At 40.6% G+C, this 15,630-nt stretch overlaps 1 protein-coding gene across 1 annotated transcript in view; it reads left to right on the top strand.

The window, feature by feature from the left end:
* LOC126473917 (RRP12-like protein) overlaps positions 1 to 15,630 on the top strand; it is a 144,655-nt gene that overhangs the window by 70,254 nt on the left and 58,771 nt on the right. Inside the window, exons 11-13 of the mRNA XM_050101272.1 lie at positions 3,337 to 3,469; positions 4,251 to 4,487; positions 10,423 to 10,649. Of these exons, the coding sequence (XP_049957229.1) occupies positions 3,337 to 3,469; positions 4,251 to 4,487; positions 10,423 to 10,649 (597 nt within the window). The remainder of the gene's footprint in view (positions 1 to 3,336; positions 3,470 to 4,250; positions 4,488 to 10,422; positions 10,650 to 15,630) is intronic.

Here is a 15,630-nt window from a genome sequence, read left to right as displayed (position 1 = left end):
GTAACGATATTATGAAAAGGAAAGTTGCTACTCACCATATAGCGGAGATGCTGAGTCGCAGATAGGCACAACAAAAAGACTGTCACAAATAAAGTTTTCAGTCATTAAGGCCTTCGTCAACAATAGACAGGCAGACAGACATAGGCGCGCGCACACACACACACACACACACACACACACACACACACACACGACTGCAGTCTCAGGCAACTGAAACCACACTGCGAGCAGCAGCACCAGTGCAAGATGGGAGTGGCGACTGGGTGGGGGTAAGGAGGAGGCTGGGGCAGGGAGGTGGAGGGATAGTATGGTGGGGGTGGCGGACAATGAAGTGCTGCAGGTTAGACAGAGGGCAGGGGAGAGGTGGGGAGGGGGCAGGGAAGTAGGGGAAAAGGAAAAAAAGTAAAAAGACTGGGTGTGACGGTGGAATGACGGCGGTGTAGTGCTGAAATGGGAACAGGGAAGGGGCTGGATGAGTGAGGACAGTGACTAACGAAGGTTGAGGCCTTGAGGGTTACGGAAATGTAATATGTATTGGAGGGAAACCTGTGCAATTCAGAAGAGCTGGTGTTGGTGGGAAGGATCCATATGGTGCAGGCTGTGAAGCAGTCATTGAAATGAAGGATGTCATGTCGGCAGTGTGTTTAGAGGGTGATCCACTTGTTTCGTGCCCACAGTTTGTCGGTGGCCATTCATGCGGACAGGCAGCTTTGTTTTTGTACAAGATTGGGAGGATCATTATGGTCTGTAAAGGCTTCAGTTAGACCACTCGTCACTGCAAAGGCGACGACCACAGGTGGGGAAGCAAATGGAGGAATGTGGATAGCGTGTCCTGAACCTCAGTTCATTGATGAGATCTTTGCGATCTGGATCGAGGGTGAGGACACCTTATCCACATTCATCCAGAACCTTAACAACTTCTCCCCCATTTGCTTCACCTGGTCCTGCTCAGCCCAAGGAACCACGTTCTTGGATGTTTACCTCCACCTCATAAGCAGCTACATCAGTACCTCCGTGCATATCAAACCTACTAACTACCAGCAATACCTCCACTTCAACAGCTACCACCCTTTCCATACTGCATTCGGGAGGACGACGGTTCAATCCCGTCTCCAGCCATCCTGATTTAGGTTTTCCATGATTTCCCTAAATCGTTTCAGGCAAATGCCGGGATGGTTCCTTTGAAAGGGCACGGCCGATTTCCTTCCCAATCCTTCCCAAACCCGAGCTTGCACCCCGTCTCTAATGACCTCGTTGTCGACAGGACGTTAAACACTAACCACCACCACCACCACCTTTCCATACTAAGAAGTCCCTTCTGTACAGCCTATCCACCTGTGGTCGTCACATTTGCAGTGACAAATGGTCCCTCTCAAAATACAATGAGGGTCTTACTGAAGCCTTCCCAACCTTGTACAAAAACAAATCTCCCATGTCTTATCTTTCCAGTGTCCCACCACCTTCTAAAGCCCCACCGTCTGGCCACAGAGGAGGCTTCCCCTCATAACTCAGTACCACTGAGGACTGGGGCAACTGAATTATGTTCTCCACCAGGGTTTCGACTCCCTCTCGCTGTGCCCTGAATTGAGAAATGTCCTGCCCACTATACTTTCCACCCCTCCCACAGTGGTATTCTGCCGTCCACCAAACCTAAACAATATACTTGTCTATCCTTACACAATCCCTGCTACCAACCCCCTACCTCATGGCTCATACCCCTGTACTAGAAGATGTGAGACCTGTCCCATACATCCTCCCACCACCACCTACTTCATTCCAGTCACTAACTTCACCTACCCCATCAAAGGCAGGGCTACCTGTGAAACTAGTCGTGTGATGTACAAGCTAAGCTGCAACCACTGTGCTGCATTCTATGCGGGCGTGACAACCAACAAGCTGTGTGTCCGCATGAATGGCCACCAACAAACTGTGGACACGAAACAAGTGGACCACCCTGTTGCTGAACACGCTGCCAACATGCCATCCTTCATTTCAGTGACTGCTTCACAGCCTGTGCCATATGGATCCTTCCCACCACCAGCTCTTCTGAGTTGCGCAGGTTTCCCTCCAGTACATCCTACATTCCCGTAACCCTCCAGGCCTCAACCTTCGTTAGTCACTGTCCTCACCCATTCAGCCCCTTCCCTGTTCCCATTCCAGTACTACACAGCCTTCATTCCACCGTCACATCCAGTCTTCTTACTTCTCTCCTTTTCCCCTACTTCCCCACCCCCTCCCCACCTTTCTCCTGCCCTCTGTCTAACCTGCAGCACTTCACTGTCCTCCACCCCCATCATACTATCCCTCTCCTCCCCTCCCCAACCCAGCCACCTCCTTACCCCCACCCAGGCGCCACTCCCAACTTGCACTGGTGCTGCTGCTTGCAGTGTGGTTTCAGTTGCCTGAGATTGCAGAGTGTGTGTGTGTGTGTGTGTGTGTGTGTGTGTGTGTGTGTGTGTGTGTGTGTGTGTGTGTCATCCATTGTTGACGAAGGCCTTATGGTCGAAAGCTTTTTTTGTGACAGCCTTTTTGTTGTGCCTATCTGCGACGGCCTTATGGTCGAAAGCTTTTTTTGTGACAGCCTTTTTGTTGTGCCTATCTGCGACTCAGTGTCTCTGCTATGTGGTGAGTAGCGACATTCCTTTTCATAATGGAACTGGAAGATAAGTATACAGTATCTGGCATTTATTGGATAGAATGAAGTTACATTATTGAGAGAGTTAAGTGTTCAGCTTGAAGTGCTCAGTAGTCATTATGGTCCCATAAGAATTTACACTTTTGCTGTTCTCTTCAGTGATAGAAAAAAAAAAAAATTCTGACTGGAGGGAGGGGGGATGCACTGTAAGCAATCACAATGGGATTTATGAACTGTAATAGTTACTACAGTCTATGTGACCTTGGTCAAAAGTACTTGGATTTCCTCTCATAACAGCAAGTCTTTAATTATTATCTTTTCAGATGAGCACTGATTAATCTGGCCGTAAAATTTCTTTCCTTTCGTAATGTCAACTAAGTAAAATTTTTTGCTTATTTTCATATAAGTTACTTTTTCACTGTATGGGGCATTGACATTTCTACACGATTTATTGCAGTAATCAAGTATGACTTATGCAACAAGAATTACAAAAAACTGCCATTATGTTAATAATTAATTCATCTATACTTTATACTGTTTATTTGAGGTATTATAGAAAATGAATAGCTCATCATGTTACTCATTTGTTACTCATGAATGACTCAAATAAACTCAACACTGCACATTTAAGATTATTTTTGTCCTCTTAAAACCAGTAATGGCATTAAAGTGATAACTTAATATGTATGATTTTTTCATAGGGAAAAATCTGTTGAGTGTGAGAAGCAAAGTGATATGGTTGGTGCTCACAGTTATGACCTGCTGCAATCACAGATTTGGGCACTTTTACCTGGCTTCTGTAACAGACCATCTGACATAAAAGAGAATTTCAAGGTTAGTCTTTTCCGTAATACAGCAGTTCCCTTTCTAGCATGATTATACTACCTGTTGAAATAATTAGTGTAACTTTACTGTCCAAATAAAACACTCTGCATTATGTTCAGTGTCTGAGTGGGTAAGTATTAAACAACAAATCCAAAGGTGCAGGATCACACTCTGGTTCTGAGATTTTTTTCCTGCGCCATGTGCTGCAGTAACATCATGGTGTATTAGTATATAATCAAGTACCATTCTTTAATTAATTATGTAGTTTGCTTTAAGCACACCTGATCACTGTTCCTAGATATGCTTCTCTTGCAAAATTAGCAACTCCAGTGTAATTTCCTTTAGAATGTCCTAGATTTCAGTCAGATCGTAGTGTTACATTACAATTTTATTGGTCTTTAAATATGTCTGCTTGTGTCTGTATGTGTGGATGGATATGTGCGTGGGTGCGAGTGTATACCTGTCCTTTTTCCCCTAAGGTAAGTCTTTCCGCTCCCGGGATTGGAATGACTCCTTACCCTCTCCCTTAAAACCCACTTCCTTTCGTCTTCCCCTCTCCTTCCCTCTTTCCTGATGAGGCAACAGTTTGCGAAAGCTTGAATTTTGTGTGTATGTTTGTGTTTGTTTGTGTGTCTATCGACCTGCCAGCGCTTTCGTTCGGTAAGTCACCTCATCTTTGTTTTTATATATAATTTTTCCCACGTGGAATGTTTCCCTCTATTATATTGATATCATTAGTTTATATGATGATATTGAGTGCTGATCATTGCCAACAATATTTATTTTTCAGAGCATTGCAAGAATCCTGGGTACGGCAATTAATGAACGCAAGGACCTACGTCTTTCTGTCATGGCATCATTGAGGAAATTGATTTCTGGAAGTAAAGAAATGAATAATGAGGAAGATCTGGCAGAATTGTCAAGATTTGCAAAAAATTTCCTTCCAATTCTCTTTAATCTGTATACTATTAAAGCTAAAGGATCTGATGAAGAAGGCCACAGACTATCTGCATATGAAACGATCAAGGTAGGTGTTAGTATTCTGCACACCTTAAATTTTAATTTGAAATGTATATGTTGCTGTTTCTTGTTCATAGTGAGTTGCATGCTTACTGCAAAGTGATAGTGGAGTTGAATTTCAGTATTTTATGAAATATATCCCAGGATTGATGTAGATAATTTATTTTTCAAATTACACAAAAAGATATAGTGTTCTTGAAGAAACAAGGAATTAAGTACTACAAATTTGAGGGAGAAATGTCTTTTTCATAGTTTCTGTTGTGATCTTGGAGAGCTTGTGTAATACAAAGCGACAACCACTGCCTGCATGCAGTCTGCAATTCAAATTTCAATTGTAACTTAACATTTTATGAAAGCTGCACTAATGAATTACATTAGGAAAATTTGAAGATTTGAAGCTTAATTGTGCTACAGTATTAACGTGTAATGTATCTAAGTATTTTGCAACTGGACATTCACTTTTTTTAAAATTTTTAGAATGGAAAGCTTGTTTATTTAAAACATTTGTTTAATTCAGGCGTATTCACAAAGATTCAGGAATAGTTTGATGAAGCTGTGAATAAATAGTAGCTGATATAGGCACTTGATGCCATTTTTGATCCATAAGTGTAAATAAATAAAAAATTTAAATAACTTGGGAGTAAAGGTAACAACTCTTTGAATGGTAGAAGCGTAGCATTGTTGATGTGCACACAAAAAAAAAAGTGAAAAATTGGATAGCTTTTGGTTGGAGGTGGCCTTTTCAGAGCTGGATTACACACACACACACACACACACACACACACACACACACACACACACAATCCCTAGGGGTGTATGTGAGGAATGTGGGGCTATGAACGTGTGTGTGTGTGTGTGTGTGTGTGTGTGTGTGTGTGTGTGTGTTTTTTGTGTTCCTGTCAATGACTCAATGCTTGTTGACTTTACTCCTGAATTATTTACATTTTGCCAGAACTATCTATACCATATTTAAATCAAAAATTAGTCATCTTACATGGTTAACCTAATTTATTGCAGCTGTACAATCTTTTCCCTGTACTTGATGCATCTCGTACAAGTGATTGCTCAAAATTTGTGAAATATTGATTATTACTTGATAAATTTTATGTCAAGGAATAAAGGCATCATCCGTTACTAATGTATATCTTCATAATAGTTTTGACAACGCAACAGAGAATGATAGCCAGTCGCATCACCTCCAAAATTGTCACTACTTTTAGTTGTGGATTTAAGATGATCTACAGATGGTTGGCACAATTTACATAAAGCCTTTTATAAAAATTTAGTAATGTTTGCTGTTGACTTGAGATGAGCTGAAATCAGGCACTAGTTATGTTATACTACTTTGCAGTATCTAAGGAAATGTAATTTTTAAACATTTTTGGAAGGTGACTGTCAACAGCCATTAAGTAATGTATAAGATGCATGTTTGAACCATCAGCTGCTTTTATTTTTAACCCAAATATCGACCAGTTTCAGTCTTTGACCATCTTCACAGATAAGGGTTAAAGTGGTTTAAGTCACCATATTACATTAGTCATTACTTAAAATGTGTAGTGCATGCCATGAATGTCATTATATGACACAGGACGTTCAGAAGCAAACATATGAATGATAAATGTACACAGAGCAGTACTAGAGAGAAGATCCTGATCTTCTCTTCTGTACTCCTCTTATCTGTGAAGATGGTCCAAGACTGAAACTGGTTGATATTTGGGTTTAAAGTAAAAGCAACTGATGGTTCAAATATGTATTTTATACAAATGTTGTTGTTGTTTTTTTTTTTACATAATCCTTAATATTTTATGTGCAGCAACAAGTCAGACTACTGTGTTTCTTCTGTTTAGGACTTTGTAAATTATTGCCAGGTGAAATAAAATAGTACACAAATGGGAAGCAACTGAGAAAAAAATTAGTTTAGAATAACTGAAGTTTTTTGTCAGACAAAACGCACAAAGCTTTGTCATCAGTTTACATGTCTTCAGTCATTAATTCATTACTTTTTCCTTCTGTATAATTGTTCTTTTAACACATTTCAATATCTACTAAGCCAATGTAATTCACTCAGCAAGCAAATCCCAAGATGTCCAATTTCCTCCTTTCCATCATTTCTACAATTTCTTCTAACTTCCCAGTTAGAGCCCTTACGTTTAAGGTGCCCAGTCGTAAACCATCTCGTAATCCTTTTCCATTGCTTGGTCGGTTTCCTTTAAATCCGTTCCGTGATCTGAGGCATGTTCCCTTTTTGAAAGCAGTTGATTTATCCACTACTGGCTTGCTAGGCCTATCGCAGCTTCACCAGAGCCCCGTTAGCCGTCACGTTTCAGGGTTCCCATAGGGCCTTCCCAGCTACCGTAGCGGTCCTGGGGCACACGAAGTCCCCGCTGTACATCGCCCCTGCTGAGACTAGGTGGAGAGGAGTTGGTGAAAAACCACTAAGTAAAGGATGTAAACTGTACTGGATAGGGAATGAGAGGGGAAGAAATGGAGTGGCAATAGTGGTCAGAGAGGGTCTGCAGGAGGAGGTGGAAGGTGTCAATGATCGAATAATAAAAGCCAGAGTACGAGTGAAAGGAAAAAGCATTGAAATCATCCAAGCATATGCCCCACAGGTGGGGTGTACAAAAAAGGAGAAGGAGAAATTTGAAGATGACATGCAAAAGCAGCTAAATGGAGGTAATCAGATTATAATAGGGGACCTCAATGCACATGTTGGCACAGATAGGAAAGGATTCAAGGAGATAATGGGACCAGAGGGCTGGGGGAACCGAAATAGAGAAGGAAAATTGTTGCTGGAATTCTGCAAGAGGAATGGGCTGGCGATCGCAAATTCCTGGTACAAGAACAGAAGTAGCCACAAAATAACTTGGTACAGTGGAGACTGGTCCCAAACTTCAGTAGTAGACTATGTACTAGTGGATAGGCAGATGATGAGCAGCCTCACAGATGTTAAGGTCATTCCATCTGAGGCCTTAGACAGTGACCATCGGCTGTTGGTAGCCACCCTGAGAGAGAAAAAAGATAGGAGGGCAACAGACATACAGGAGAAAAGGTTGAAGACATGGATGCTGAAAGAGGATGAACGGAGGACCCAGTACCAGACACTGATCATGAAGAAGCTGCCAAAGGAAGATCAGAGAACAGTGGAAGAAGAATGGGGAGATTTTAAGAGGGCTCTAGTTGAGGCAGCTGAGACTGTGTGCGGAAGAACTAGCACAAAGAGGAAAAGTAAGGAAACCCCATGGTGGAACAACATACGTAAAGAGGCAGTACTTCGAAAGAACAAAGCTTTCAGAGAATGGTTCCAGACCCGAACAGAGGAAGCTAGGGTAAAATATAAGGGAAGCAAGAAAGCGGCACAGACCATAGTAAGGGCGGAGAAGAAGAAGTGGATGGAAAAATGGACAAGAATGTTAGAAGAGGACAGTGAAGGGAACAAAAAAGTACTTTACACCATGGTAAGAAATAAGAGGAACGACAGAAGGGAGTGCCTAAGGATCATGGATAATAATGGAAGAGTTGTGGAGGAAATGCATGAGCTAAAAAAGATTTGGAAGGAGTACTTTGAAGATCTGTTGAATGCCGTCAAGCGGGTAACTAACAGCGATGGAGAGCCTAAGGCAGCAGACGATTATAATAGTGGGGAAATTGATGATCTAAGTTGGAATGAAGTGGAAGAAGCCATAAAGAGGATGAAAGGTGGCAAGGCACCAGGTTGGGACGAAGTAACAGTGGATATGATACGAGCAGCAGGAGAAGTAGGAACCCAGTGGCTATACAGAGTGCTGAGGGTGGTGTGGAAGGAGAACAGAATTCCTGAGGATTGGAAGAAAGGAATTATAGTCCCGATCTTCAAGAAAGGGGATAAAAGGAGATGTGAGAACTACAGAGGAATCACCCTGCTATGCCACTGTGGAAAAATCTATGAAAAGATCCTGGAGAAGAGAATAAGAAGCAGTATTGAAAGTAAACTGCAAGAGGAGCAGTACGGTTTCAGACCGGGAAGATCAACAACGGACCTCATATTTGCGGTAAGGCAACTGCAGGAAAGGCACTATGAGTATGGGAAGGACTTAATCATGGCCTTTTTAGATATTGAGAAGGCGTTTGACAGTATCTATAGGGACAAGCTCTGGGATGTGCTGAACGCAAAAGGGATAGATGAAGAGATAACACGAAAAGTCAGAAAAATGTATGAGGGAAGTGAGAGTTGTGTGAAAGTGGGGAGGGAACGTACTGCATGGTTCAAGCTGGAAAATGGGCTGCGACAGGGAAGTGCACTTTCGCCTTTATTGTTTATTATTGTTATGGATGAAATCCTACAGCAAGTATCAGATGCAATTGGAGATCATAAAATGAAAGCAGTGCTTTTTGCCGATGACCTGATGTTATGGGGAAATTGCGAGAAGGAGGTGCAAGAGCAGTTAGATGTATGGGAGGCAACGGCATCACAATATGGAATGCATTTCTCTGCAAAGAAAAGTGAAATAATTGTCACAACAAGGAAGAAGAATAGGCCAAATGTGGATATAACTTGTGGAGGGGAAAAACTACAAGTGGTAAAGAACTTCAAGTACCTGGGAAGCATGATTGAAAGTAAGGGGGGAAATGCAATGGAAATAAATGAAAGGTGCAGAAAAGCAGGGCAGTTCTTCAAATGCATTAGGGGGCTTATTTGGAGCAAGGAGGTGCCACAGAAATCCAAGGGAATTATATACCGAACCTACTTTGTCCCCATATTGGCATACGGAAGTGAGACATGGGTAATCCACAAAAGCGACAAAAGTAGAATACAAGCTAGTGAAATGAAGTTCCAGAGGAGCAGGTTGAGTGTAACAAGACGAGACAGATTGCGAAATGTGTATGTGAGGGAAAGACTAAAGGAGGAACCAGTACAGGACAGGATAGAAAAATCAAGACTGCAGTGGTATGGACACATGAAGAGAATGGATGAGGGAAGAATTCCAAAGAGGATGTTTGATCTGCAACTGGAGGGGAAGAGGCCCAGGGGAAGACCAAGAGATAGATGGGTGAAGGGAGTGAAGGAATGTGTGACGAGAAGAGGAGAGAACTGGACGAAGGTGGAAGAGGGGGAATGGTGGAAAGACAGAACACGATGGAGAGGCTTGTGTTCCCGACAGACCCAGCCAGTGGCTGGAAACTGTCCAAGATGATGATGAATGTAATTCACTGTTAAGCAATGTTAGCTGATGTCAGGAGGTCCTTTCATATGTTAGTTCATATGAAACAGTAATGCAATTCAGAGGCATGTAGCATGTATAAGCAGAACGTGCATCTGAATTTTTTGGAATCTGAGGCTTCTTTTTGGAATGGCAAGACTAATTGAAATCATAGATTTTGCATGACAAGAACAACATAAGATTGTAAAGGATGCAAAACTGTAATGACAGAAACTATCCAGGGAATGGAAATTTAAACTAGATCAAAGGTTAATGAATATTTGCAAGTATTGACAGATAACAAGGTGTTTACTAGTCTTTGGAAGCAGAAACCTTTATGATGGATGATTTATGTTTGTTGGATCTGGAATGGAGCTCTGAACTCTATATGCAGAGATAATTGGTACCCACTGTACAAATTGAGACATTCCTCACATAATCATTAGCTTGTAGTCACTTCATACAACTTCTGAGAGAGACCCAGACTGTCAGCAATAATGCCACCTCTCATGTTGAGAACAAAACTTGTGACCATAGATGGCTTTGTCTTCTTATTCTTGTGTAAATTCAGGTCCTTGTGGCACTATTATTAATAAGTAGTGTAGAGACTATTGCTTATTTAATTTGGTTTTTAGATGCTAAGCTTTTTGTATGATTTCTTTAAAAAAATTCATTATGGTATCTGAAACATAGTTCACTGATCAGTTTCTGCTGTTAATAGTATTAAGTGAGGTTGTGATCGATTTCTGATATTGATTATAGGTGTATTTAGAAATAACAGACTCTCCTCTTCGGAACGACTTGTTTGACCGGGCAGTCATTAAGCTGAATGCTGAAGATTCTGATGACTTTGTGAAAAAGAGCATTCTTGACCTCCTACGACTGTTGCTGCCATATCAGGATGTTGAGAGGCTTTCTAAACTGTATGAGCATTGTAAGCAGTTAGTACCTCAAATCAAAGATCGCCAGCAGCAGAAGAAATCTTATAGGTGAGTACCTGCAGCCTGTACATTACTGCAATATACATTCAGTTTTTCAAAGAATTATTTTGGTTTCAGTATATGAAAAATTTTGATTTGTGTAATTTATCTAAACAAATATTACACTGAAGTAACTGATCAATCAGTTACTTTCTACTCACTTATGTAATTTGTTGTATTAGCTTTAACAATTTTGTGTTTTGAAAGCAATAACACAAAATTGTCCCCATCTTCAAAAAAGGGAATAAAAGACTTTGTAAAAACTACAGAGGAATATACTTATGAGTCATACAGTAATAATAAGTGAATAAGTGAATAAGTGAAAAGATAAAAAAGGAACTGAGTGAAGAACAGCATGGGTTTAGGAAAGGAAGAAGCATGATCGACCTGATATTTTCTATCCATCAACTGATGGAAAAAAGTTGGGAGCATAACAAAAGGGGATAATGGTTTTTATAGACATAGAAAAGGCATATGACTCAGTTAACAGGGAAAGACCCTGGGAAGAAATGAAGAAGATACGTATAGAATGTGGACACATTAATGTAATAAAGACAGTGTACAGAGGACACAACTGTAGAGTTAGAACACCATTGGGGAATTGTGAATACTTCGAAATAAGACAAGGACTTAAAGTATTCTATCACCTGGACTTTTTAATGCTGTGATGGAGGGAATGAATAGGGCAGTTAAAGATATAGTAAAAGGAAAAGACAAAAAGATGATTTTTTCAGATAATATGGTAATATGGGAGAATAAAGAGGTAGATGTACAGTTACAAGTTGATGCGTGGAAGGAAATAATGAAAAGGTATGGATTAAAAAAAATAAATAAAGATAAGAGTGATGTAATCGTATTTGGAAGAGAAAAAGGGATCAACGGGAATATTACTTTGAAAGGAGAACCTCTCACAGTGGTAGACAGTTTCACTTATTTAGGGAATGAAATATCTAGTGATGGAAAAATAACTAACGAAATTAATAGGGGGTTATGGAAGAGAGGCAATTTCTACTAAACAATAAAACACGTGATTTGGAATAAAGAAATTTCAGGAAAAGCAAAACTCCTTATGTATAAGAGTTATTACTTCCCTATTGTCACCCGTGGAGGAGACACATGGACAATGACAGAAAGGGACTGGAGCAGACTGCAAGCAGGGGAAATGAAATTTCTTGGAGCAGCTAAGGGAAAAACAAGAATGGACAGAGGAAGGAATGTTGATGTTAGAAAGGACCTTAAACAAGAAAGTATGAGAGAAGAAATTGAAAAAAAGAGATTAAGATGGTGCGGGCATGTTAAGAGGTTGTGTGGGCAGAGACTTCCCAAAATTATGGAAGAACTAAAGATGGATGGAAGAAGGCCTAGAGGGCACCCAAGAACACGGTGGAAAATGGGAGTGAGAGTATCTGTGGAAAGGAGAGGTGTGACCTGGCCGCAAGTGGAGGAAGAAAAGTGGTGGGGGGGACTGAGCCAAATGGAGAGGATTCGTCAGCACCCAGACCCAGCAATAGCTGGAGTGGGATCCGGGTACAAACAAACCTTTAACAATTCAATTTATAACACTGCTGTGTGCAGTGTGAGGCAAATAAAAGAGAAAATCAAATTTTCTTTTATAGATCCATATTCTTTAATAAAGTCTCCTTTTTATGTGCTAGACACTTGAAATCTTCATTTTGATGTCACTATGAAACCTAAGTCGTAAGGAATTTGTCACTCCTCCTTTCATTTGAAACAAACTACTTGCTCCCACTATTGATGATTTCTGGGATTTGGATGATTTCTTCTTGAACTGCTGAATGTTTTCACCTGATGATTGTGTGTACTGATCATTTTCATTTTCGACTCTCAAGGCAAATCAGGATCAACAAATACAATGATGATGGATTCAGGAGACAGATATCATAAATGATTTTTCAGTTTGTGTAAAGCCACACAAGACATTACAACTGTCAGCCTAATATGTACAAAGCTTCAAAACAATCTGGAATCAGTATTTGATGCTTTTTCTATGGAGCAATTTGCAGCATTGTCCCCAGAACTGATCATGGCCCCTTGGTTCTGAGTCGAGAGGATGGACTGAACCAGAGATTTCAAAAGTCAAGGTAGGCTGCAGATGTGAAGGATGCTCCTAAATGGTTCACGTGTGCACTACACATCATAGGATGACACTCAGGTAGCTGACTCTTTGTGGGCTGCACACAAGGCTTTTTAGATTAGGTGACGCTCCATCCAATCCAGATAATGATAACTGTAGGAAACACAGAAGTATCGGTGTAAGAGCGAAAGAAATGCCTCCCACAGGTGAGAGTATTAAAATCCTAATAGTAAACTGCCAAAGCATTCGCAACAAAGTTCCAGAGTTTGAAGTGCTCATGGAAAAGCACTGAAGCCCACATAATGCTAGGTAAAGAAAGCTAGTTGAAACCTGAAATTGATAGCAGTGAGATTTTTGGGGAAAATTTAAGTCTATATCGAAAGGATAGGCAAAGGGAAATGGAGGTGATGTATTTACCGCAGTAGACAAGGAACTCAGATCCACCGAGATAGAAATTGAAGCTGTATGTGAGATTGTTTGGACAAGACTCAGTATCAGGGTGAACATAAAATAATTGGATCCTTGTATCACCCACCAGACTCGTCTCCTGACGTAACTTAAAACTTTAGAGAAAACCTCATGTCATTATTATGTTAAGTTCCCAAATCATACTGTAATCATTGGTGGAGACTTTAATCACCCAACAATTAATTGGGAAAATTATAGTTTTTTTTATGTACACAATAAGATATCCTGTGAAACTTTACTAAATGTCTACTCTGAAAACTACGTGGAACAGATAGTTAGGAATGCCACTCATGATTGAAATACATTGGATCTAATGGCAACCAATAGACCTGACCTCTTCGAGGATGCCCACTTTGAAAGTGTTATCAGTGACCATGATGCGGTTGTGGCAACAACGATTACCAAAGGACAACTAAAACAAGCAGAAAGATATATATGTTCAATAAACTAGACAAAAAGTAAGTAGTATCATATCTCAAAGAGGAACTTTAAACTTTCATCAAAAGGCAGGAGCATGTGGAAGAACTCTAGTTCAAGCTCAAAACAATAATTGACCAAGCACTGAATAGATATGTACCCAGTGGAGCAGTCCATAATGGGAGAGAACCTCCATGGTATACAGTCACTGTAAAGAAACAGATTATTGTATAATAGCTGTAAAACAAAAGCATAGGGTTATAGCTACAGAGCTGCTGGATGAAATGAATTTGGCTGGCAATAGACCTATGCGCAATGCCTTTAGTGACTACTGGAGCAGAATATTGTCAAGTGATCTTCCACAGAGCCAAAAGAAAGTCATGCCAGCCAGCATGCTTTTCGAAAACATTGATCACGTGAAACCCAAGTCGCACTTTTTCCACATGACATGATGAAAGCTTTGGATCAAGCCAGTCAGGTAGTTGCAGTATTTATTGATTTCTAAAAAGCATTTGACTCTGTATGACACCTGTGCTTATTGTCAAAAGTATGATCATGTAGGGTATCAAGTTAAATTTGTGACTGGATTGAGGACTTTTTGGCAGGGGGGACACAGCATGTTATCTTGGATGGAGAGTCGTCGTTAGATGTAGAAGTAGGTAACTTCGGGTGTTGTCCAGGGAAGTGTGTTGGGACCCTTGCTGTTCATGTTGTATGTTAATGATCTTGCAGACAATATTAATAGTAAAATCAGGCTTTTTACAGATGATGCAGTTATCTATAATGAAGTACTATCTGAACGAAGCTACATAAACGAAGCTACATAAATATTCAGTCAGGTCTTTACAAGATTTAAAATGCTACAGAGATTGGCAACTTGATTTAAATGTTCAGAAATGTAAAACATTGCGCTCCACAAAATGAAAAAAAAAAAAAACGTAGTATCTTATGACCAAATATCAATGAGACACTGCTGGAATCGGCCAACTCATACAAATACCTGGGTGTAACAACTTGCAAAGATATGAAATGGAATGATTACGTAGGTTCAGTCATGAGTCAAACAGGTGGTAGACTTTGGATTTTTGGTAGAATACTGGGAAAGTGCAATCTACAAAGGAGATTGTTTACAAATCACTTGTGTGACCAGTTTTTGAATATTGCTCAAGTGTGTGGGACACATACCAGATAGGACTAATGGGAGATACTGAACTTGTGCAGAGAATGGCAACACGAATGGTCACAGGTTTGTTTAATTCATGAGAGTGTGTCGCAGAGATGACTGAAGGAACTGAACTGGAAGACTCTTGAAGATAGATGTAAACTATCCCGAGAAAGTCTATTAATTCCACAAATGTACTGACAATGGCTTTCGCCATCTATTTTGCGTGATAGTCACTGAAACATGGAGGAATACTTGGGAGCAATCGTTGAATTTCGTATTTGCTTTGCCCTCAAGTCGTTGCAGCTAGCTCTGCATACTCAGATACTCCTCTCTCAGTCTCAAGTAGGTGCTAATTGGTTCTGTCAGGGTGTATACAACCCGGGACAACCGGGAAATCCGGGAAAAACCCGGGAATTTTTTCATCCGGGAGAAAACCGGGAAAAACCCGGGAATTTTTTGGAATTCGGGAATTTTTCATTGTTTTAGCATTCAGTTAAATTTTTGTAATTTTGACTTCAGAATTGATTCTCTAGCAAAGAATGTTATTGTATCCTGCTACTGGAGAGTGATACTGCAGCAATAAAATATAAACGAGAGGGATAAAAACGAAACTTTAGTGGCAAAGGAAATGTGCAACTTACAACAACAAAAAACCGTGCACGCACAAGCGTCTGCAAATAGCAAAAACATGTCAAAGGCTGTAGGGCGAAGACTGTAATTCTTCGTAACAATAAACTGCTTGCTATGAGCATGACGTCACAACTGTTCACATTAGGTTCGTTTGACCAATTGCCAGCGGTCTGTTGCGCATGCGCATTTGACTCGCCTATAAGCAGTATCTTCTC

This window comes from Schistocerca serialis, chromosome 4 (genome assembly GCF_023864345.2).
Source record: "Schistocerca serialis cubense isolate TAMUIC-IGC-003099 chromosome 4, iqSchSeri2.2, whole genome shotgun sequence".
Classification (NCBI taxonomy): domain Eukaryota; kingdom Metazoa; phylum Arthropoda; class Insecta; order Orthoptera; family Acrididae; genus Schistocerca; species Schistocerca serialis.
This window is presented reverse-complemented; position numbering and strand designations above follow the sequence as displayed.